Below are 23899 nucleotides of genomic sequence, written 5' to 3'. Positions count from 1 at the left end.
ACTTTGTTTGCAGCAAACGACTGTTTAAAGTGCCTTCGCTTGCCTTCAGTTAGCTTCTACGACAGAGCATACAAATAAGTTGGCGCAGTCTCTGAGATAGCTGCCCATTTCTAACGTGTTTAGGCCTAACTACAACATCAATGTAAACAAATAGGAAACCTGGAGGTTTTCGCATTTGGTGCGTTGTTCCTATTTATTTACTTTCATTATTAATAAAATAAACGTGTAACAATACTTCGCGCGGTAACACAGGCTGATAATCTCGTTTTAATATCCTTCTCACTTTCCCTACTCATAAACAGTTTGATAGGTGGCGCCACCATCCCGTCCGGGGAACGTAAATGCTGTACCGCTAAACTATAGGGCACTGTCCGCGACTAATGTTTCCTGCACGGAAACGTCATTCCCTTAACCTCTGCTATCGCGCAGAAGTTAAGGGAATAACCCAAAGCGCTGCCGACGGCGTGCATACGACGCTGCGAGTGAATAACTGATAAAAGAGCCAGTGGAGACTGCTCATGACACCACCACTATACGAATTTTTCAAGTTATACACAGCTTTCACTGTAAAACGGAGCACCAACGTAAGCTTACTGGCGTCTCGGGGAAGGTGGCGAGACCACTCGACGATAAGTATAGTAGAGTCGAATGCGCCCATCCCCCCCCCCCTTCCAGATGAACAAAGGCGGAGGGCGCCTCTATAGTTCTGAATCTGTTTTTTTTTTCTTTTTTTGTGGTCGGGACTTCATCTCAATAGCTCAGGTCCTGACCTCTTTTTTTTTACTTTTTGGTGTTAAGTGTATATCTGATGTCATAAATGATGCTCTTTACGCCTCCATCTAGCAGTTCGCAAGTCTGTGTTCTTTGTAGTGTTTCTTGAGGATAATGTCGTACCTATATAATGTCCTCTGTATATCTTTATTCTCGATGTACAATAGGCCTAATCGTTTAATTAAAACTTTTCGCGCCAAAAGAAATACATGTTATTTACAAACACAGATCAGAAGACGCATCATGCAAAGACATGCAACAAAAGAACACTAAACTTCGCAAAGAAAAGGAAGGTCTGGATCTTAAGTGGCTTTTCAAATACCTCCCAGTCAACGTCCAACCAAATGGCTAAGGGCGCCCCGCGTACTGGCTAGACGTCACCGTCGTCTTCTTCCGAGGAGTCGTCCTGAAAGCCGCTCTGTCCTGGTCTGGGCTTTAGGGTATTCAAATCGTCCGTGTCACCTCGCCACTCGCCATGGAAGTCGTCCAGTCTGCGACGCTTGCACATCGTTCCGGCGTCGTCATCTGAAATAGACGGTAAAACCCTACAGACGGTATCAGATCCAGTAGACGCCTCTGCATTACCTACCTCGACTCCAGTGCCAGAAACAGCAGGTGCCGAATCCGCACCATCGTCAGTCGACGAGTCATCGCTCCATGAATCTTCACTGGATGAGTCATCACTCGATGAATCGTCGCTTGAGGAATCGTCAAACGGGACCCATATCTTCAAACTCTCCGCGAGCAAGACGTAGCGAAGCAGGCTCGAGGTGTCCTGCTTCTTCCCTTGAGCCTGAGAAATAAGATCGTCAATAGTCGGGGCACGGTTGGCGGGCATGACGATAAAGCGGTGTACTTACGGGAAGCAATACATTTTTTTTCTCCCAACGTAGCGCACGTGCGTTCAATGCCGAAGCCAGCAGCCGACTGAGCTCTTGTCTCTCTCTCCTTTCACTCAAGCAGTGACGTCACCAACAGCGCCCGCCAATGAGGCCCACTCTCGCTGTCGGAACAGGAGCTGGTTGGCCAAACGAGTTCTGGTGAGGGCAACCACTGGAAAGGCTGGCGCTGCGGTCGCGCTGACGCAGCAAACGACCACACGCGACACGTTCATGCAGTCGTCAGTGTAGCACGCTTCCTTTCAACCCCAAATCAGATATTTTTCTAGCTAACCGGTTTTTTTTACCGCACGATACCACAGTGCCGGACACAATCTAGCGAGTCTATAATGAGTCAGCCTTTTCAAAACGCCATGGCAGCGATACACTTGCCTCACAAAATTGAAATTGGCGAAACAAATCAGCCATCATGCTCGGGTGTTAAAATGAGTTGGCAGCCACTTTTTTTTGCGCATCCGTGCATTCGCTAAGAATCTGCGTCTCTTATTAGATTTCAAATATACCGTATGTATTGAATAATTGCAAAATATTACCGTGCACCCTTACCTTGATAAATACGTAGCACAACTAGCTGCAATATGACGTTTCTTTTTATTTTGAAACTACTTTCACCTAGTTAAACGCCGGAAGGCCTCAAAGTGCTGTCACTAAGTCTTGTTCAAACTTGAGAGCGACGACGTCTATTCCTCTTTATAGTTACGTCCCTCAGTGCATCGACCTGCATTCCATCCAATGCGTTGCTGATGCAGCATTTGCGAAAAGACTTGCGCAACATATCTGCCGTGAAAGATTCCGTTGCTGACGACACTCAACCAAAAACTGTCGCGGGGCGGTGGACGTCGTATAAGCGCCCAGCATCCACTTATTGTAGAGTTCGCGCACGCAATCTCGCAAGGTGTTTTTGGGCACTACGTACAAAGGCTGGAGAATTCCGCGTAGACGTGGCGATTGTATCTGATACCTTAGCGCTGTGCTTAGGGGAAAAAAACGAGAACCAGCGGCAAACATCTTACCACACCATTTCTTCGTATGTACGAAACAAAGTATCCAGTGTTTAAAATGCCGAGTAAATCTGACGTTAAGGCATCTCAAAAAGGGCATGTAGTCTCTGCGGGAGCAGAGCATGGTGAAACCCCTTTGGTTTCCACACTCATGCACCACGCAGACGGCGCAACGACGTTACAAACGTTTAAAAATGCGAATGTACTTGGCGGCATATATAGTGTGCAGGATCTGCCTGTCACCAGCACCTGCATTCCTGTTGGCAATTTAGCTTTGCTTCGAAGGTTCCTGGATTATCCGTACGCAGTTGCTGCCGGCACTTGGCCTACCGGGCTTGTTTTTGTGCCCGGACTGCAGCATCAGCCCGCCGAATGCGAGCTGTCTCACCTTCTCACTTCCGGCATTCTTCTCGTGTTGTCCGTGGCACACCCATGTGGAAGGTTACAGGAGAAGCTCTCGAACACGCTCGCCTACTATAACTGTCTATCAAACAGTTAGTGTACCCCGGGCGTACCGTGACAGCGTGAAGTGTGCATGCGCAGATACGTATATGTTACCCGTACCGCTTACTGTACGTGCACTATTTAACGTCAAACATGGTGGCGCTCTGGGATGCCCCCTTTGAAGTGACGTGGTTGTTGAAAGATTCACTTTGTTTGCAGCAAACGACTGTTTAAAGTGCCTTCGCTTGCCTTCAGTTAGCTTCTACGACAGAGCATACAAATAATTTGGCGCAGTCTCTGAGATAGCTGCCCATTTCTAACGTGTTTAGGCCTAACTACAACATCAATGTAAACAAATAGGAAACCTGGAGGTTTTCGCATTTGGTGCGTTGTTCCTATTTATTTACTTTCATTATTAATAAAATAAACGTGTAACAATACTTCGCGCGGTAACACAGGCTGATAATCTCGTTTTAATATCCTTCTCACTTTCCCTACTCATAAACAGTTTGATAGGTGGCGCCACCATCCCGTCCGGGGAACGTAAATGCTGTACCGCTAAACTATAGGGCACTGTCCGCGACTAATGTTTCCTGCACGGAAACGTCATTCCCTTAACCTCTGCTATCGCGCAGAAGTTAAGGGAATAACCCAAAGCGCTGCCGACGGCGTGCATACGACGCTGCGAGTGATTAACTGATAAAAGAGCCAGTGGAGACTGCTCATGACGCCACCACTATACGAATTTTTCAAGTTATACACAGCTTTCACTGTAAAACGGAGCACCAACGTAAGCTTACTGGCGTCTCGGGGAAGGTGGCGAGACCACTCGACGATACCCAGGCAGCACGCCGCCGTTGGACCAATCTTGGACCAACATCGGCTAACATCGGCACCGACGTCGGGCCGACGTCGGAAGTGCAACTTCTTCCAATGTCGGGCCGACGTTCAAGCCAATGATGGGCCGACGTTTTGCCGATGTTTTAGCCAGTATGCAACCAACATTGGGCCGACGAAGGCCCATCGTATTGCCGACAAAGCTGCCAATGTTCGGCCAACATTGGGCCATATTTCAGCCAATCACATGCCATTTTTACGCCGATGTTTGCTGCACGACGAATATTGGCTACGGATGTACGACCGACATTGGACCAATCCAGGGCCACATTGCAGCCAATCAAATGCCGTTATTACACCGCTGTTTCCTGCACGACGAATATTGGCTACTGATTGGCTTGCCATAATGTAACCATTATTAGTAGGGAATTTTTCTTACCGGAAGATTTAAACAATATGCCTCGATGACCCACTCTTGTAGCTTTGCAGCCCTGTATACTTGGGGCAACAGAAAATTGAATGCTGAGAACTGAAAGCAGTTACTCGATCTATTTCATCTTTTATACCTCATTCCCTTTGCTAACACTAGAAGTGTAGTTTATTTTTTTACCAATTTATCTTTTGCAATAGCGAGTGCTTTATTTGGTACTGGTATTTGGTACAGCAGATCGAAAAAAGTCGTTAGGAAGTAAATGTTGAAAGCGTATGTCCCCCACTTGCAATCCCCACATATGTCCCCCACATTTTTTTTTTTTTTTATTGGCGCTAGTATGCCCTACGGCATCAGTTAAATAAAAAGGAAAAGTTTTGTTTCCTGTATGAAGGCCAGGAGTTGTCGATGCAGTGGACCGTGCGTCCAGCGCGTCAAGTCAGGTGGTCGGCCGGGGTGGTGGTGAAGGCCGCGTAGGTGGCGAGTGCGAGCCTGGTGAAGGCCCGGGCAGGTTCCCAATAGGTGATCAAGCGTTGCCTCTGTGGCTGGGGCAACGCAGAATGGGCACGTCGTTGGGGGAGGCTGTGCACCAGATGTCCATGTAGCCCGGATTGCAGGAGTCAAGGCGGCGCCCACACGAATCCTCCTGAGCGCAACCTCCTCTCGGCGAGTTAAGCCGCCGGGAAGGTCAGATCCACGCGGAGGAATGAGAGCACGCGTGGAGCGCCGGAGGGTTTCTTTGTGCACAAGCAAGCTGTCCTTCGGGGACAAACGAAGTAGAGGCAGCGGGTGTTGAACAGTCGCTGGATGGCAAGCGGCATCTGCTTCCACTTGAGCCGGTGCAGACCGGCGGGTCCACAGAACGCGGACAGGACAGGCACATGAGTGGATCAGTCGGTGTATATCGGAGGCTATATCGATGGAGCTGGTCACTTTTCGCAGCTCTCGAACTGCCTGCGTGGAGTCCGTATATACAAGCAATTTATCGTGTGACAAAGAATCCATTTTGGATATCATAACTGTTAACCCGTCCCGTATAGCAGTGAGCTCCGCTAATACGGATGGGAACGGTGCCTCTGTTACGTAAGAGCAGATATGTTGGATTTCAGGTTGCGCGGGGCATACGAGACTGGTGTGCAGAACGCAATTATCGGTAGCTGCGTCTACGTATACCGCTAGTGAGTTCTCGGTGGTAGTGACGATGCCCTCCTGCGCCGCTTGTCGGGTGGATTGTCGCAGGCGGGTCAGTGGTCGGTTGTCACTGGCCTGTGCCTTGAGCCATGGTGGAACTTCTGCCACGGGTGCGTCAGGCTGTGGCAGCGTTGAACCATAGTAGTGAGCTAGAGCTGCCGCCGCAGGAACAGCTTGACTCTTTAGGTAGCGAGCGACTCGACGCTGGTGTACAATTTCGTCGATGGTGTTGAGCTGCGCTTCCGCCTGGAGGGTCGTGATAGGTGTCATACGGGGAAGGCATGTAATCGCCCTCATGGAATCTCGGTTGGCGGTTTCGAGCAAGTCCCAGTCTCTCAAAGTCAGTCGTTGAAACTGAGCTTGATAAACGAGCCGAGGTTGTAGGATTGATCGCACCAAGATACGGGCCATTCGAGAACAGGCACCCCCCGTCTTTTGAGAGATGCGACGAATGAGATGGAGGGTATTAGCACTCTTCCGGCGAGCAGAGCGAACCCACGCATTCGCAGAGCCAGATGCGTCCAATTCGACCCCGAGCACACGTATAGTGGATACAGGGGTGAGGGTATGGCCATTTAGGCTCAAACATATCGGCGTCTGCAGGAGGCGACGGCGACCTCGTCTGTTGGTGATAGACATGAATGCAGTCTTCGTGGCAGATAGTGTCAGTCCTATGCGCGCACACCAGTCCGACGCCTTGTCGAGAGCACTCTGGAGTGCCTCCTGCTGGCGTTGAAGGTCTGGATGTAGTGTCCACACAGTCAAATCATCGGCATACAGGAGGAAGAAGGCATCTGGAATGCGTGCTAGTTGCCACGCGAGGGGCAACAGGGCAATATTGAAGAGTATCGGGGCTAGAACCGAGCCCTGCGGTACACCCCGCTTCATTACAAAGTGTCCGGTTCGTTCCTTGCCTACTCTGATGCAGAAGGTACGGTGTGCCAGAAAAGACTCCACAAAGTCGCAGACGCGAGGCGGAAGTTGAAGCCATTGCATTATGTGATTGATCGCAGAGTGGCTGACGTTGTCGTAGGCCTTATGAACGTCCATGGCGAGAAGGGTTCGAATGCTGCTTGATCTTCTTCCCACAAGCACCATGGACGTCAAATGATCTAGGCCATCTTCCGTGCCCAGGTGCGGTCGAAAGCCAATCTGGGCCGGATGGTACCAGGCGTGCTTTTCCAGCCACCAGGAGATGCGCGACGCCAACATGCGTTCAAGAAGCTTGCACAACGTACACGTTAGAGCAATCGGCCGAAGATTAGAGAGGCTGTTCGGGTGCTTTCCCGGCTTAGGTATCGGCACAACTTCGGCATGCTTCCACGATTCAGGCAGCCCTCCGGTCGTCCAGACTGCGTTAAGCGTGTCCAGCAGCCACTGCAGTGCAGGGCCATCCATGTTCTTGAACACTTCATAGGAGATCCCATCTGGTCCTGGTGCCTTGCGTACTTTTGCCTGGTCAATTGCTGCCTGGAGCTCCGCCATCGTGTATGGCGCTTGCATGCCTTCGATGTCCGACGGACTGGGAGTCACGCCAACCTCCGGAGGCAGGTTACACGGACAGTCGAATTGTGGTGGGGCCAGGTTGTAGGCCGGGAAGAAAGCCTTAACTATTTCTGGAGCGAACTGGCTTGGCGTGCATCCAGAAGACAGACACGCACTGGCCGCTGGGTCCGGCGTACGGGCGCCTAGTTCCATACTCCGGAACGTTCGCCATATTGAGGCGGTTGAAGACGATGGACCGAGTGACGCACACCAGTCCATCCACCGTTCGCGGGCGAGACGCTTCTCGCAGCGACGCGCCGCAGCGGTGAGTCTGTTGAGGTTATCACGAAGCTCAGCGGCTGCCGGATCTCGGTTTAAGGCCAGCTCTGCACGACGGCGTGCTGCCCACAGACGCAGAAGATGTAAATTTGGATGTGGTCGGTTCTCCTCTACCCAGCTTGACTGCGTGGCGGCTTGTACAGCTCTGGTTAACACCTGCAATGGATCAGACGATGTATCAGCAATCGAGTCGTTCAGTTCATTGCGGAATAAGTCCCAGTTGGTTGTGTAGCATCGACGTCGGAGGCGGCGCTGGTTATACGCGGCCAAACCAATTTTCAACGGATGGTGATCACTCCCCCAGCAGTCTGGTTCTAGGTCCCACGAAACGTCACACATGCCCAACCACCACGAGAGATCGGGCGCATAAGGTGGAGCACAGGGATGATCCCACCGACGTGTAGAAGTAGCCGGGGCATTCAGAAGGACAAAGTGCGCGTCTGTAAATGTGTCTAGCACGATGTTGCCTCTAGCACTGGAAGAAGGGTAGCCCCACGACTGATGAGGTGCATTGAAGTCTCCCCCAACTAGTACTGGGCACCCAGGATAGGTTTGACGCAGGTGAGCCAGCCACCCCAAACGCAGTCGGGGAGCGCTGCCACTATACGGGCGCACGTAAACTGAAACCACAATCACGTCAGTACGCGGAAGTCTAACGAGCACTGCCACCACTTCTTGCCACTGGTTACACCACTGCAGCAGGGGAACCTGCGTTTGAGGATATGTAGTCACAACATACACTGCAGCCTTGCCTGGAGGTCCCAACGCATTGGTGCAGCGTCGATCAGGGATGGTTGGGGAATCATACGCAGTGAATCCAGGGATGCGTGGAAGCGAATTCGTTTCTTGTAGAAGCAGGCACCAAGCGGGGAGCTTCCCCAGCGCAAGGCGATAGCGAAGCTCACCAACTTTATTTGCAAGTCCCCGGCAGTTCCACTGCAGGACACAGTGGTGGCGCGTTGCTTTCAAAGGAGTGGTCATTGCGGTGGAAGGTTGGCGAGCACCACCTTTGAAAGCTCTTGCAGTTGCCGGGCAACAAAGTGGAGGAGCTCTGCCGGAGTCATCTTGACTGGTGCTGACGCGCTTGCGCAGGATAATTCAGGCACAGAAGCAGCGTACGGCACGTCTGTACCGCGCATCGCAGTTGGTCCAGCGGGTCGAGCGAGATGGGTTCTGCGTTGAGCGAGGCGCTTGACTTCCATTTGGAGCTGCTGTATCTGTTGGTCAAGCTTCGCCAGATCGTCTGTACCCGTAACGCTCAATTTAGGCGTATTCGCAGGCTGCTGAACACGTTTTTTGCCCCGCTTGACGGCGTCGCTGTACGTGGGGACTTCATAGCAAGCATTTTCAGGTTCTACCAACGCTGGTGTGTCCTCTTCGGAGGGGGACAACAGTTCAAACCGGTTGCTAGTCGGAATGTCGGCGTCCCTTTCTTCTTGTGTCACCGAACGCTGGCGGCGCTTGCGTTGGCGACGGGCTTTGAGAGCCTTCTGTTTAACTGGACAATCTTTGGACGTTATTTCATGATCGTCCGTTTGGCAGAGCCCACATTTGTACGTGCGCGTCTCGACGGACTCCATGGAGGTGTCTGCGGGTTGGGGACAAGAATCTCGCATGTGACCGGTACGAAAACACCGATAGCAGTGTACCACACCGGGCTTGTACACATGAAAGTTCAGGATGCATCCATAGTACGTAATGCGGCTTGGTGGCGTTCGAGGCCCTTGGAGAGTGACAAGGCACGTGCGTCCACGGCCCATATAACGAGCTGTTACAATCTTGTGTGTGGAGCAGGTCAAAGCAGTGATAAGGCCCTCCGGCGATTCCCCTGGGTCAACCCCAGAGACCACATACCGACGCAAGTCCGAGCCGGAACTCAAGTACGCTTGCACCTGTACAGTACAATCAGCTGTGACTGGCAGAGTTTGCAGGTGGGTGAGGCGGTCAACGTCTGCTAGCGAACGCACCCATACGGATACGCTGTTGGTGGGATGGTGAATGGAGAAACCTTGAAACGCGGTGGTTTTGAGGCAGGTGTCGAAGGCTGACTGAAGGAGGCGATTTGACAATTTTGATACATCGAAGCACTCACGAGGTTTTACGACGACTTTGTACTTAGACTCGGTGCCAGGCGAGGCGACAGCTGCCGGAGAGGGGCACTCCCGCTTGCTTGCCGGTGTGGCTGAAGCAGACAAATCATCTATTCCCATTTGTGAGTCAGCCACGCGTTTCGCACTGCGTTTCGGAGCGGATGATGGTTGTGATGGCTGCGTCTTAAGCTCCGCTGCAGCCATCGTTACTGGTTCACATGAAGAACACGGGAGCGTTGCCGCTGCCAGATGCAACCGGCGAGACGCCGGAACTGTCCTGGCGAGCGTCCCACGCACAATGTTGAAGTGAACGGCACCAAGGGTGGTTAGTCCAGGTCGTCGATGGTGTCCGGAAGAAGAGTGCTTGGGGGCGACCCCACGGCCTCGTCCAGGGCGTCCGGCAGGTCTGTCCTTAGCCGGTGGGGCCAGAGAGCTGGGCGGCGTTGCGTTGAGCCAGGGCGCAGAGAGTGGGGGAACGCCGGTGGGGCGATGGTCGCGCGAGCCGATGCTTTCAGCCGATCTTCACGGAGCCGTCGAAACGCGTCCGCTCTCGTCGGCAGCTCAGCTGCGTCTCCGTCCCCCACATGGTAATCGAGAATATTCATAGTTTAGAGCATTTTTTTGTAACTAAAACATGGTGATGGTGCTTCCGAATCAGCATAAGCTAGCCGAACAGTGCACCACCGACAGTCTGCAGACTATTTATTCTTTGTTTTTTTTATTTATTTGGTACAACAAAAATGTATACATTGAAAAATATATATACACAACTAAAAAAGGCCCGCTCTACCGCAGGTCAGGTTGCGTTGGGGGCACAGTGACAGTGGTGCTGTCAAGGCCCTGGCTGCTGTGGCTGGGCAGGAAGCCAGCTGCCGCGAGCAGCCGATAATCTGCACTCTGAGAGTGGGGATCATCGGGCTGCTCCACAACAAATGCTTCTCTGAAGCGCCGCTTCCTGCCCCCACAGCGATCACCAGACCCTGGCAGCCACCTCTTAATAAAGTTGAGGGCCTCCGCCTGGTCGCACCCTGCTTTTTGGCAGATGACATCTGCATACAAGAACAGAAATACCATAGTACACATGAAGCACTGCAGTACAGAGAATACACAAGGGTACACACACATAAAACAATGAACAAGTCTAACCTGTCACTAATCTACAGAGCCTCAGGTTCACAAAGGCCCTTTTCCCTTTTCTGCCATGAAGGCTGTACAGCACTTGCACGTCATGTGCCAATACAGCCTTCATGGCATTCACACCAATTTCTCGAAGGCCACGTCCCCCAATCTGCAGGAGGTGCTTGCGCTGTAAAAAAATGCAAGAAGCATAGATGGGGTAAACGCAACAGCACATCGAAATGTTTTCATGATAAAAATCTGCAAGAAGAGGACACTGAAAACAACAACTTGAATTTTTGGGCATCACAACATTTCATTGTTTTTTTACGCTTTCAACTCACTTGACCTAAAATGGTTTCCACATCAGCCCTCTCACACTCAGTGTGAGAACCTTTCAGAGTCCTTCTCTGAATGCAGTTTCGCTGTTATGAAATCAAATACAACACTGTTATAACCCTTAATAAATATTGATTCTAGCTATGAAATAGTATAATTACTTTGTACAGTGCTCAAATTCCAATACACGTTTCTTCGAGGTTACAATGTCTTTGCCTGAATGTTGACCAGGAGTAGCTTCTACAGGTGAAAAACGATAAAATATGTGGAATTCAAAAAGAAGCTTGGACATGTTTTTAATCAATGCATTGTAAGCAGAGCACAACAAGATAAATGAACATGATCAAGGCGTACTAAGAGGCAACCTTAGAGCGACCAAATCTTGGTCATAGATGAAACTGATAGAAAAATAAAGGTCGCACTAGATGGTCGCACCATTTGCTGTTTATATTTTTCTGTGATAGCCAACAAAGAGGCCTGTCGCTATAGAAATCTCATCACAATAAACAAAGGTGCATTTTTCTTCACACTGCGAAATTGGGTGCATGTTAGATTTTTAAAAAAGTAAGAAATCGGCTAACACAAGGCAGGGTGAACTGTAGCTCAAAGTAGAGAGAGCCGCAGCGGACACGAAATAGGGTGATAAATAAACAAAATTACTGAATGTCTGCTTTCAGCAGGCTATTGCTAGTCACTGCCCATCAAACACACGATGGCGCCTACATCGTCTGCTAGCTTAGGACAGTTCACTCGGACTTCACAGACTATAGTAAATACAGTCGAATCTCATTAATTCCAACACATTTAATTCGAACTGACGCTGTGGTCCTATCAAAGCTATACCGCGCTCCGAAAATGCTCTCAGCACCCCGCCCAATCCTGCGGTGGCACTTCAGACACCTCATCGCTGTGCTTGAAGAAGAAAATGAAGAAAAGGAAAGAAAAGACTGCGGTGGAATGTTTGCCAAATGCCAATCTGCGACATTCCTGTGCCCCGCTTCGGCTTTTTCCGTCCCTGCCACGTAAAGACCCTTCTCCTCTTAACACTGCGCATGAAGAGAAAGAGGGGAAAAAAAGCTGTCGCAGAGAGTTGGCTCTCTCATGCCGATCTGCAACGCGCCGGTGTCACGCTTCCCTGTTTTTCGTTCCTGCTATGTAGAGACTCTTCTCCTTTCAACACCGCGCATGAAGAGAGAAAAAAAAAAAAGCTGCCGCGGAGTGTTTCTCTCTCGAATGCCGATCTGCTTTTCTCCAGATGGAGACGCTCCTCCATTCTCATCATGTGCTGGCCACGCTCCGGCTGCAGCGCAGATGGTAACAGTGGAAACACAGTTGTCTTCGAAGAGTGTCAGCACTGGACATTGCCGCGCGCAACTTCTTTTGCCAGGAGAATACTGAAGCCGAAGTACAAATGCTTTGCAAACTGCACGCAAAACTTGTTGACTCGTTGCAAGGCCAACGTGTACAGACATGTATTGACTACTTTAATTAATGACGGATGTCCTGTAATTTGTGAATAAAACTTCTCCATGCACATGCATCACTGCATGGTGAGTCCTCCGCTCGTTTACCGTATTTACTCTATTCTACCGCGCCCTCGATTGTAACGCGCGCCCGATTTCCACGACGAAAAAAAAAAAGACATCGGTTGCAACGCGCACCCTTTTTTCTCGTTGGCCCGCTTGATCACACCACTAGCGAAAACGACTCTTTTTGAGAGCGTCTTCCGTTTAAATATGAAGTACGGGGGAAGCTTATGCCTATCTGACGTGCAACAGAGCATTGCTGTCACTCTAGTTTTACCGTGGCCCGATGTCAGTACACAAACTTGCTTCGCCCCCTTCTCCTAGACGGTTGAGGTGCCAGGCATGTCGAAGTAAAGAGGCGTGTGATCGGCATTCCCGATTTGCCCAAGCAGGTAGCCGTTGTTGTGCCGCAAGTTTAGGAGGAACCTCTGAAGACTCTGAAGCTTTTCTTCGTACTCCTCCAGCAACTTCCGGCATATGCCCGTTCGCCTTCGGAGGGAAAAGCCTTTTCTCTTCATAAAGTTCGTTAGCCAGCACCTGCTCGCTTTAAAATGGCTCTGCATTAGCCCTTTTTCTAAGGCTAACTGCATAGCCTGCACTTGGAGCAGTTCTGTCGTCATGGGCCGCTGTGCCGCTCACTGCTTAATCACATACTCGCAGAGCAGCTCTTCAATTTGTGGAAACCGACCCTGCTGTGGTCCACTGAAGCCTTGCGTGAATCTTTGCTGTCGACAATATTCTGCTTTTGTTTTCGCCAGTCCCGCACGCACGTTTCGGGAACTCCGAATGACCGCGATGCGACCCGATTTCCGTCCGTTCCGGCACACGCGACGACTTTTCTTTTAGAAGCAGCATTGTGGTGCACTCGAGTTTTTGGAGTCGGCCCTACCATGCCGTCGATGCTAATGTACTACAAGATGACGAACTCCTCAGCACACGTATGAAGTGCCGCACATGGGAAACACGTAGGCAGAAATGACCGACGCGCCATGCCGACGCACGTAGGGGGCGGCCATTTTGTAAGTGGCGATGCCAATAGAATGACCATATTCAGTTTTTTTTTTCGTACTCGATTCTAACGCACATGCGATTTATGAACTCTCTTAACCGAAAAAAAGGTGCGTGTTAGATTCAAGTAATTACGGTAACTTTCATTATTTTGAACTTCTTTTAATTTGAACAAATGTTCTGGCCTCTTTGAGTACGAATTATTCATATTCGACTGTAGTACAGTGGCTCATGAGATAACCTGACTAGTTTGTTTCCCGAAACACAGTATCTTAAAGCAGTACTAAATTTCTGCATGTTACATAGGCATATTAAAAATCAAGAAATATACACCAAAGCCGCAGCCACAGCTTTACTCTGCACAGCTGCCTCTGCTGCCTCAACTTCTCCAATTGTACCAGCAGGCAGCCGGGGAAGGTCAGAGGGGCGCTGTGCTGGCTGGGCGTGCTGAGGCACGGACAAGAGCCGTACCTTGTGCTTCAGCTGTCGCACCTCCTGCAGAACCTCTCTTTGTTGCTGCCGGATGCCAAGTTGGATCTGCAGGATCCGTAGCAATAGAGCTGAAACATACAACAGTACATACCATATTTACTCGCACAATTTGCATCCTCACATAATTTGCTCACCAGTATAATTAGCCAGCCTGCTTTACTACAAGAAACTCTTTGCTCGCATACTTTGCCCTCCCCAACCAGCCCGAGCCACCTTGCCAGCACACACACAGACACATTTGACTTCATGATGCTCTGGTCAGGCACATCTCTTGTCGAGCAGGCGAGTGCAGTCTTACACAAAATGGACTGAGTGCAAGGTCCCTTCTTCCATGAACTTTTATGCTTTCCCTAGAATATCGAACTTGAAAACTGAAACCTGTTTATGTGTAGTCCGAAATGCCTAAAGGTTTGCCTCCTATCTTCCCACCTCTTCCACGGCAAGAATGTATTCCCGAGACACAGCACAGATGTTGAACGCGTGCAAGGACCTGTCACATCAACTAGATGAGGCAGATTTTCGCACTCATTTTTTTTTTCGGTTTCGCCATCTGGCCATTGCGTTTTTACCGTTCCTTGTGATAGGCTACAATAATTATATACGAGGCAGATTGCTGTTATAAAGCTTACCGAAGAAAACTGAAACCGTGCTACCGCTAAGCACATCAGCGTGGAGTTCTTCGACATGCAATATTCAGTATGGGAGCCAGCAGAAGAGTGCGTTGAATAAGACTTAGCATAGAAGCTTGTGTGTGTTGGTTAGATATCGGAGGGAACACAACGCAATAGAAGACTGGGACAAGGAATGGACACACACACACATGAAAGGCGACACACACAGCACTGTGTTGGCATCGCGCTTCCTTGTCTGCATCTTACTTTACGTTGGTTCCCGACAATTATTGGAGAGTACTTATGTTCTCTGGTATAACCCTGTCGTGGGAACTGGTTTTTGTGAGCACTGTTCGGAAGAACTTCAAGAAAATGGGGGCATTTGAACAGGCTTAGCAAACAAATGACAAACCGCTTTGAGACAGCTGTGACAGCGCCTGCAACATATATTCCAAGTTGAGCTTTTAGGCCAGCGATTCCTACTAGCTTCACACATGACCGGATTGACAAAAAAAGTACACATAATACGCGAGTATATACCGCATTTAACTCTGTAGCTTCGATGAACCAGGCAGATACACGAATTTATCCAAAACTCCATTGATTCTGTTGCAAAATTATTCAACAAACAAATTGCGATGTTATCAATGTTACTATACGATTGTGGCACTTTACCATTGCAGCTTTCCAAGAGGCACACATAGTGCAGCGTTAGTTCACCACTCGCAGTTAATTGTATGCAGTAGGTTGCTCACAGCAACTGACTGCATGCAATGGTGAACATCTTGCATGCTTGCACCGCTGTTTCAGCATGCTGGCTGCTTCCCATACGGCTATCAATTGATGTTCACAAAATTGGGAAGATGAAGAAAGACTACACAGTGCCCTCTGGCCACCCTATACTCCAAACCTCCAGCCAACAAACAAACAAAAGAAACAGAAGTATGCAAATGAATATTATTCCTAATGCAGCTGGAATGGAGTGTAGTTTTCACCAATTCTGTGTGTTAAGTCAATATGGAGTGAGTTAACTCCATAAAGTAGCTTTTCTCATAACAGTGTTCACTCTATTGTAACACAAGAAGTGACTTCATAGCATCTAGAAGGAAAAATAGAATCTTCAGTATTTGATAGAAATGTGAGGCTCTACCTTAAAACAACAATAATCTGGAAAAAGAACTTATTACATTCGAAAAAAAAAAAGGTAGCACAGTTGATCCCTTTTACAAGAGACACTGATGTAACAGACAAACGGGGATAAGAGGCACCAGTGTGCAGGCTGACATTTGGCCCATCATGCATCAGGCACTCCGTAGATGCGCCTGTGCAGCCAGGAGCCCTACAGTCAAGCATGCTGAGCAAGACTGTTGACCACTGTACAATGACACATTGCCACAAAATTTCAAAACTTCATTTCACAGACTTCTGCAAAAGCTTCTTACACTCTTGCATAATTTTTGCACAAGCTTCTCTCATTCTTGCGTGATTTTCGTCAGAACATATAAGTGTTGGAAGTTGTATGTCCCCAAAAACTTGCACAATACAAATAGCATACATTAAAGTCTATCACTTAATACGTGCATAGTGTAACAATGAAAGGAAACTCACGCATGGTTTGCTCCGAGCCTTCCCCGTGCGGTGCCTCCTTGAGCCTTGGAGAGCACTGTACAGCTAGAGCAAAGTAGCATCAATCCAGTGTTAATGGCAGGTTAACAAGACAACAAAACTAACCCCCATATTCATAAACGCTCCCTGACTCGACTTTCACCCTTCACTTGACAGAGTTGAGCACTGTGCCGCTGCTCGTTTGAAAGCGACGCTGCGCTACTCGAGAATCACAGCAGATTATTGCTGACATGCAGCAATTTTCTCTGCTTAGAGACGGCGCTCCCATCAGCCATCTCAAATGAAGGTGAAGCGTTGAGTGGAGGGAGGTTCTAGAATAGGGGGTAAGATTGGTTGCAAGAACACTACAATAGACACACTTAATTTTTACACTTCATCTATATTGCACAGCTACACACATTCTGCATCCTTATAATGCAACATATACATACAGGCTTATAAAGTAAACACTGTGGGCTGCTCAAATAACACCTACACAAAAAGATTACCCAAAAGTGGCCATGCGCAAAGTACTTTTATTTGAAACTCACAAACCTTTTGCGGTGATGGAGAATAAATAAGACAGGTTACGCTTGGAGGCACATGAGACCTTCGCAGCTTTCATAAAGTACAAAAAACAATATGGTATGTGTGTGTGTATGTACGCATGAAGCTTCAGCCTTTACATACGGTTTCTTGAAAGAATCGACTATGAATTTTATGGCACCTGTGTCCTTCAGCGCAATTGAAAGCCTGCTGATCAGTGTGTGCAATTGTGGAATAGTTACATGGAAAATGGCGTGAAACACCTAAAATCAAATTTTTCTAGCTAGGAAATATGCAGCTGTGAAATATGCAACAGTGGGAGGTGACCACAAGAGTGATTTGAGTGTAAGCGGCAGTATTCCGCATTCATGCACCCCGCCATTTTCAACTGTTGCCCAAAAGCAGCACCACTTCAGCGTGCTACTTTTTTTTTTTACATCATAAACAGCACGGAATACAGCGAGGATGAAAACAACATATGCAATTAAATTTTGAGCACTATTTATGGTGCGCATGATTGATTGATTGATTGATATGTGGGGTTTAACGTCCCAAAACCACTATATGATTATGATAGACGCCGTAGTGGAGGGCTCCGGAAATTTAGACCACCTGGGGTTCTTTAACGTGCACCTAAATCTGAGCACACGGGCCTACAACATTCCCGCCTCCATCGGAAATGCAGCTGGGATTCGAACCCGCGCCCTGCGTGTCAGCAGCCGAGTACCTTAGCCACTAGACCACCGCGGCGGGGATGGTGCGCATGAAAAAAAAAAATAGGCCTTTGTACAACGACGAATTCATAATTTGCCTTCACGGACCTTCTGTTAGGCTGCACCACATACAGATTTCTTGTGGCTTTCAAAAGAGATTTGAAAAAAAAAAATAATAACCGTGTTTACTCTCGTCATGAGCGCACTCACTAAGTCACCCTCATTTCAGTCGCCAAAATTTTGAATTTTTGTTTCTTCCACATATTAAACACACACCTTACGTTCATCTGCTGAAGTCCCACGGGCTCCCCCCCCCCCCCCTTGCCGCCTTCGCTCACTGCACCGTGCCATCTTATTTTTGTTTCTATTTGTTCACGGAACGTCCCCTGTCTTTTTTAATTATCTCTTGTAACATATGTGGCATTATCTTGTTCCCGAGGTGCCACAGGTGCTCTGCTATGTAGATGCACCATTAAACTAGTATTTTTGATCAACTGTGCATTTCTGATGTTTACCTTGCAAGTACGTAAAACTGGCATGCTTCTTGATCTACGATACACATGTGGCTTGTCTCACTTTGAAGGAAAAGTTAGCATACAATGGTGTAAATGCTTAGAATTTGAAATATTGAGGCAGCAGCACACCGGAGATGATCATATGGTAAAGAAACAAGTGCTGCCTTATTACTGGCAAGTTGTCACTTATATGTACAAATAAATTTTGCGAGCTAAAGAAAGTACAAAAGCACAGCGAGGCTATGATGTGGTTCAACCTGTGGATTCACTTCATTTATCACGCCATATGATGAAGCTTCCTTTGGTAAAACTGCTCAGATAAGAAAAAAAGTTTGCTGTCCAATACAGCAACTATACAAAGTGTGCACGTGCATCTCGCAGCACCTTTTCTTCACTTCCGAAATGCGCCACCAACATGCCCGGGCAACAGCCGAATCTATCGCCTACAACTGCCATGTTGTCTCCTCGTGCTTGCACCCGTTTAGTTTTGCCTCACGATGCAAGTTTGAGAAATTATGAGCTGCTAGTGAGGCAAGTTGATTTAGTAGTCCACACAGAGGGAGCAGAGCTTAGGGTGTGTCTTCGCTGAAAGTTATAACCTGAAATTGAGAACGCACATTCCGATTTTCCTAAAAGTACCAGCGTATTTGGCTGGTGCAGATTAACAAAAGCTACTTGAAGAAACTTTGCAATATTTGCATCTTCAGGTGCAACTTCATTACGGGTAAGTGCCATAGTGTATTTACCTGCAAACAGATATAGCTTACCAAGATACTGTACATACAAACTTGTCCGCAGTTAAAATCATGATGGCGAGGAAGGCGGTTAAAATCGTGATGGCGATTGCGGAGATTTGGTATTGCATTGAAACAAACTATAAAGAATGGGAAACAATATTAATTCACTTTGAAGTATAGCCGATCGGTTCAAGTTGGGCGTCAGGATTTTTTTAATTAGTCAATTAATTCTATACATGGTCTCTATCATGTTCAGTGACTCCACTGTACATTAGCGTACAACAAAAGCAAAATACAAAGTGAAAAGTGTGTTAAAGCATTCGCGAAAAATAAAGTGATGACTGGCATTACCGCGGCACACACCACGCAAAGTCCCTATCTGCCTTGTATAATATTTTCCTCGACTATTTCCACAAATTTCAATCAAAGAGGCTCAAGCTCAACATCAGCACTGTTTAAAACACTTGGGGGGGGGGGGGGGGGGGCATTGCTACTTTGGTGACGTAGGCCATGACAATATATTCATACTATTATATCTCTTGTAAACTTGCCTAGCTCTGCACGACTAGTTTTTGATGGGAGCAGCTGCGCTTCGCACAACCGCTCTTAAAATTGCGGCTCGAGAGATTTTGAGCTTTCACTTGTTTTTGGGCCAGGCAATTTGTAGTGAAAGCAAGATAATAGGCCCTCATAGGTTGTGGCGGGCAGCCGGTGTACGCCGTGGCTGGTATATGTGTCGCACATCTTGATTATCTGGTCTTGTATCGAGTGAACGAGCGAGGCCTTCCTAATCCAATGAGCTCGTTAAAGTAAGACAACAAAAAACCACAATGCTTCCACATCGTTCACAGCAACAGATGACGAGCCCCCAACAAACCGCACTGCAGCACGTGAACTGCCGTAGGTACCCAGGGAGTTACCCGGGCATGGCGGGAGAGGGCGACAACGGCAGAAGTGACATCACAAGAACACTATGTATAAAGGGGACATTTAAAGACTTTTTTCCCATTTTTAAACTTCGTGCACTGTTCTGTCACAATTTATAGCTCAGAATAGTTGTATTTTGAAAAGGGCACTAATTCATAAGCCCAATGTTTCAAGGATGGGTGCATTTAGGGGGCCCATTCTACGTTTTACTTATGCCCTTCAAGAACTTGCTTACAGGGCCAAAGTCCTGTTTCAGAAAGAACACGCTAGTGCGTGGCCAGCAGTCCGTCAAGCATTAGTGCTGGTGAGATTTGGAAATGCAGCGCATGAGCATCCTCATCTGCTACTTCTCTGCTCATGCTCTCGGGGCTTACTTGCGAGGCACGGTCCTTCGCACTTTTCATTTTCACACTGTAAATCAACTGATACCAACTCTGCCTTCCATTATTTAATAAACCAATATTTCATGGTCACGAGGACGAGCTTAAAATGTTTGCTACATCAGACCTGAACAGCATTTTGAGTCATCGAAACTTGCTAGTTGCAGCGAGCATTATGCGAAAAATATGATGTGCTTTACGGTGACAACTTGCAAAACACTGCAGCAACGATTAAAATCATGCATTTTTTGTGCTCACAGGAAATCCCTGAAGCAGGAGGCACTGGGCTAGATAAATTGTGCAGCTAAAATACGGATGCGCTTTCCAATGCTGTCATGCGTACAGGCGGAGAAATGGCAGACAAAACTGGGCGCACCCCGATTCTATGCGCATGCGTTCCATTCACAAGCCTCGCTGCCAGTTATTACCACATGGCTCACTGTCCATGAGCTCGCTTGTTTCCTGTAACAGTGGACCATACGGTACACCTATTTAAAAACGAGGATAGAATGTATATAATGCAGCATCTGATGAAGCCATGACGATGTGTTGCTGATGAAATCTGGAACTCTAGTTAGTACCCTTATTGTTAACCAGCCGAGCGACTAGCAAAAAGATTTGCGACTGAAATGATGGCATCTACACCTGCCCTTAAAGGGACACTGAACAAAGTTTTTGCCGCCGAGATTTTCAGCCAAAGCAAAAGATTGGGCCATGAAATTCATAGACAATAATAATTTCAAGCAGAAACTACGAAAACATACTGAATTTAATGAGCCTTTTACAAAATGCCGCGTCTAGCTCTTAGACACGGCGTTTTCTAAAAGGTCGCGACATTTATTTTTCAAGTTTTTTTTTGTTATTCAAGACAAATCTACGGTGCATTGTTCACAGAAAACAAAATTGCCTCGGTAAGATTTCTTTGCGAGCAGCTTACTAATTTTAAGGCAGGCGCGTTGATTCGTGAACTGAAGGATGCGAGTGATCGATCTTGCCTGCTAGTGGCTAGGCGACAAAGGCTTTACCTCATGTCCTGGTGTAGCTAAGTCACGCAAATGGAGCAGAAAATGTGCATTATCATTTATTTCACCTAAATATCACACGTATGTGACTTATTGCCGGTGACAGGTGATCAGGATGAAGTCGACAAGTTGCAAATCTGAACAAGAATTCACTCGAATGAAAAACCAACCTATACTCACGTGCACGGTGAAGTCGAACACGTCGTCCGTCAATGTTGTCACTGATGCCCGAAGGAAAAGAGAAGAGGACAAGCGACGGGGTCGTCTCTTTCTATAAAGTCGGCGGAACTGCCAGAACGGCCAACACAAAAGGCATCGGGTTGACATTCCTCCATCTGGGCATCAGTCGCTCCACCCGGGCATGCAGCTGCTACTGGTTCTACTACTATCCTCTTCCCCGTGCCTCTTCCCGACATTGCAGTGTTGCTGCCATACTCGCGAACCTTTTTAAATTAAAGCACGCAATCATGTATTATCGTGCGCCATACTAAACTTAAAAACAGTGCGCCGGTACGTGAGATCACGAAGCGCGGTCCACGCCATCACAAGAGCAATTAGAGAAATGAAACAAAGAAAACAAAAATGTATAAAATATTTTGTCTTAATACGATCCGCAATCCAGTTTCCTGCAGCGGCTTTTGGCTCTGTATGAACGGCCAAGCCAGTGCCAAGCCAAGCTTGCGTCCCTGATCAGCTGTTTGTTTCCATCGAGAATTCTACAGTGAACTGGCAATTTGTTCAGATGATATTGCTAAAGGGCTTGAAATTGAATATTTCTCTACGTACTACTGCTGTACTTTTCCTCTCTGTTTCCTGACCACAGTGATGAGATTGAGGAGGTTACAATTTAGAAAACAGCAAGTGCAGCTCAAGCATTGCTAGTATCGCTGTTTCGGTAATAAAATGTTACAAAGATTTTGCCCCGCGACCTGCTTGCCGTGTTCGAGCACCCAGTAGAAATTTACGGTGCCGCGTTTGAAAGAGTTGAATAAAGTTGCAATATTACGAAAGAAAGGCTCTGAAGCAACATCGTATTTTATCAGGCCTACACCTCCCACACCTAGACGAGTAAAACTCGTCGATATTATCTTGCAAAGCTGTGTATAATATTTAAAACACATTCTTTAGCCCACGATGAATTGTTCTCTCGTGTGGCTTCTCCATTTGGTACTGTCATGTTAACTTACAAAGGCAACTTTCCATATTTAGTCTCTTTAGATGTTGCAAAAGCTTGACACGTGGTGTGTATGCCATACTGATAATTCTCCTCGTAACCTGGGTCCGCCTCTTTAAACAGCGTCGCATTTTATTGTTCGCTATTGTGTTTGTTTTATACTGTAAGCGAGGTGTGTGATTTCATCAATATTCACGAGTGTTCCCTGACTATACAAACACGTGCGTCTTATTTGGTGCGGTGCACGTTTGTATGTAGCAAAAAATGTCATTTCGTCAGCGTGTGTCTGCATACACTTGCATGCCCTGCAGTACGTGTACATAATCAATGCAGTAAGGACTGCAATGCATAGCCTTGCATGGGACATATATTCCATGCACCCTCAGAGAAATGTTGTTTGTTATGAGCCTACTGTTTATCATTACATTTTTTTTTTGTTAAAGTTTCATCTCCATATAAAGCAGCTGTATACAGGCACGAGCTTCAGCAGCTTCCTCGTTGTTCCATTTTAAATAAAAACACCAAGCCTACCCGAATCAATGATCTGTTTGCTATCATTACTGTTATGTGTTCTACGATGTACACAAGGACAGTAGTATACAAAAAATAGGGAGGGAATTGAATGCCCTGCCTGCATGGCTGCGCCGTTTCACAAGATCAGGCGCTGCGCTGTGAAGCTTCCTACCGGCCTGCAGAAATTCAAGGGAGCGTACAATAGCGTGGTTCAAGAGGACTTGTGGGGAATACTAGACACACTGGGTGTAAAATATGGAGTCACTAATCGTTTAAAGGAAATCTATAAAACTAACAAGGTAGTTAAAAAGTGGGAAAAACAGGTATCCAAGCCCACAGTGGTGAAACGTGGACTTAGGCAGGCGTGCCCACTGTCACCCTTCTTATTCATGATGTACCTACAAGGATTAGAGGCCAAATTAGAGTCAAGGGGACTTGGCTTCAACCTCTCTTTAGTCAAACAAAGAAAACTCATTGATCAGGCACTACCAGCATTAATATACGCAGATGATATAGTGCTAATGGCCGACAACAAGGAAGATTTGCAGAGGTTGATGGACATCTGCGGTAATGAGGGAGATGGGTTAGATTTTAGATTCAGTTAGGAAAAATCAGTAGTCATAATTTTTAATGATAACAAAGGTAGTGAGCTTAGAATACAGGAAGTCACGCTAGAGATAACAGATAAATACAAATAACTGGGCGTATGGATAAGCAATGGGACCGAGTACCTGAGGGAACACGAAATATGCGTGACGACTAAAGATAACAGGAATGCAGCAGTGATGAAAAATAGGGCACTGTGGAATTACAATAGGTATAATGCTGTGAGAGGAATATGGAAAGGGGTCATGGTTCCTGGGCTGACGTTCGGCAACGCGGTCTTGTGCATGAGGTCAGAAGTTCAAGCAAGATTAGAAATTAGGCAACGTGAAATATGTAGGCTTGCTTTAGGAGCTCACGGAAATACACCAAACCAGGGAGTACAAGGTGATATGGGATGGACATCATTTGATGGCAGGGAAGCTAGCAGCAAGATAAAATTTGAGAAGCGATTGAGAGAAATGGGGGAGGAGCGTTGGGCTATGAAGGTTTTCAGCTACTTGTACATGAAAAATGTCAATACAAAATGGAGGAAGCGAACCAGGAAATTGACTGGTAAGTACTTAGAAAACAGCAGGTGGCCAA

General features: G+C 47.5%; 1 protein-coding gene across 3 annotated transcripts; it reads right to left on the bottom strand.

Moving 5' to 3' along the window:
* Positions 1 to 10069: 10069 nt before the first annotated feature.
* Positions 10070 to 21616, bottom strand: LOC142769205 (uncharacterized). Of its 3 annotated transcripts, none has more exons than XM_075872234.1 (5): positions 21205 to 21616; positions 16188 to 16242; positions 13948 to 14036; positions 10634 to 10793; positions 10070 to 10536 (listed from the first exon to the last, which is right to left on the bottom strand). In XM_075872234.1, the coding sequence occupies exons 1-5, from the start codon at positions 21349 to 21351 to the stop codon at positions 10274 to 10276; spliced, it is 714 nt and encodes a 237-aa protein (XP_075728349.1). In that variant the 5' UTR covers positions 21352 to 21616; the 3' UTR covers positions 10070 to 10273. The 3 variants fall into 3 exon arrangements, with proteins under 3 accessions (XP_075728349.1, XP_075728350.1, XP_075728351.1); XM_075872235.1 differs by having other exon boundaries at positions 16188 to 16250; positions 21205 to 21307; XM_075872236.1 differs by lacking the exon at positions 21205 to 21616 and adding an exon at positions 20261 to 20396 and having other exon boundaries at positions 16188 to 16250.
* Positions 21617 to 23899: the final 2283 nt, after the last annotated feature.

This window comes from Rhipicephalus microplus, chromosome 8 (genome assembly GCF_043290135.1).
Source record: "Rhipicephalus microplus isolate Deutch F79 chromosome 8, USDA_Rmic, whole genome shotgun sequence".
Taxonomy (NCBI): Eukaryota; Metazoa; Arthropoda; class Arachnida; order Ixodida; family Ixodidae; genus Rhipicephalus; species Rhipicephalus microplus.
Note: the sequence above shows the minus strand (reverse complement) of the source record. Positions and strands in the feature narration are given on the sequence as shown.

Excerpts from the sequence above, each read along its gene's own strand:
- LOC142769205 (XM_075872234.1), bottom strand. The coding sequence starts at position 21,351 with ATGTCAACCCGATGCCTTTTGTGTTGGCCGTTCTGGCAGTTCCGCCGA. Across the intron at positions 16,243-21,204 it reads TGTTCGACTTCACCGTGCAC|TGCTCTCCAAGGCTCAAGGA; the intron begins GTGAGTATAGGT and ends CTAGCTGTACAG. Across the intron at positions 14,037-16,187 it reads AGGCTCGGAGCAAACCATGC|CTCTATTGCTACGGATCCTG; the intron begins GTGAGTTTCCTT and ends TGTATGTTTCAG.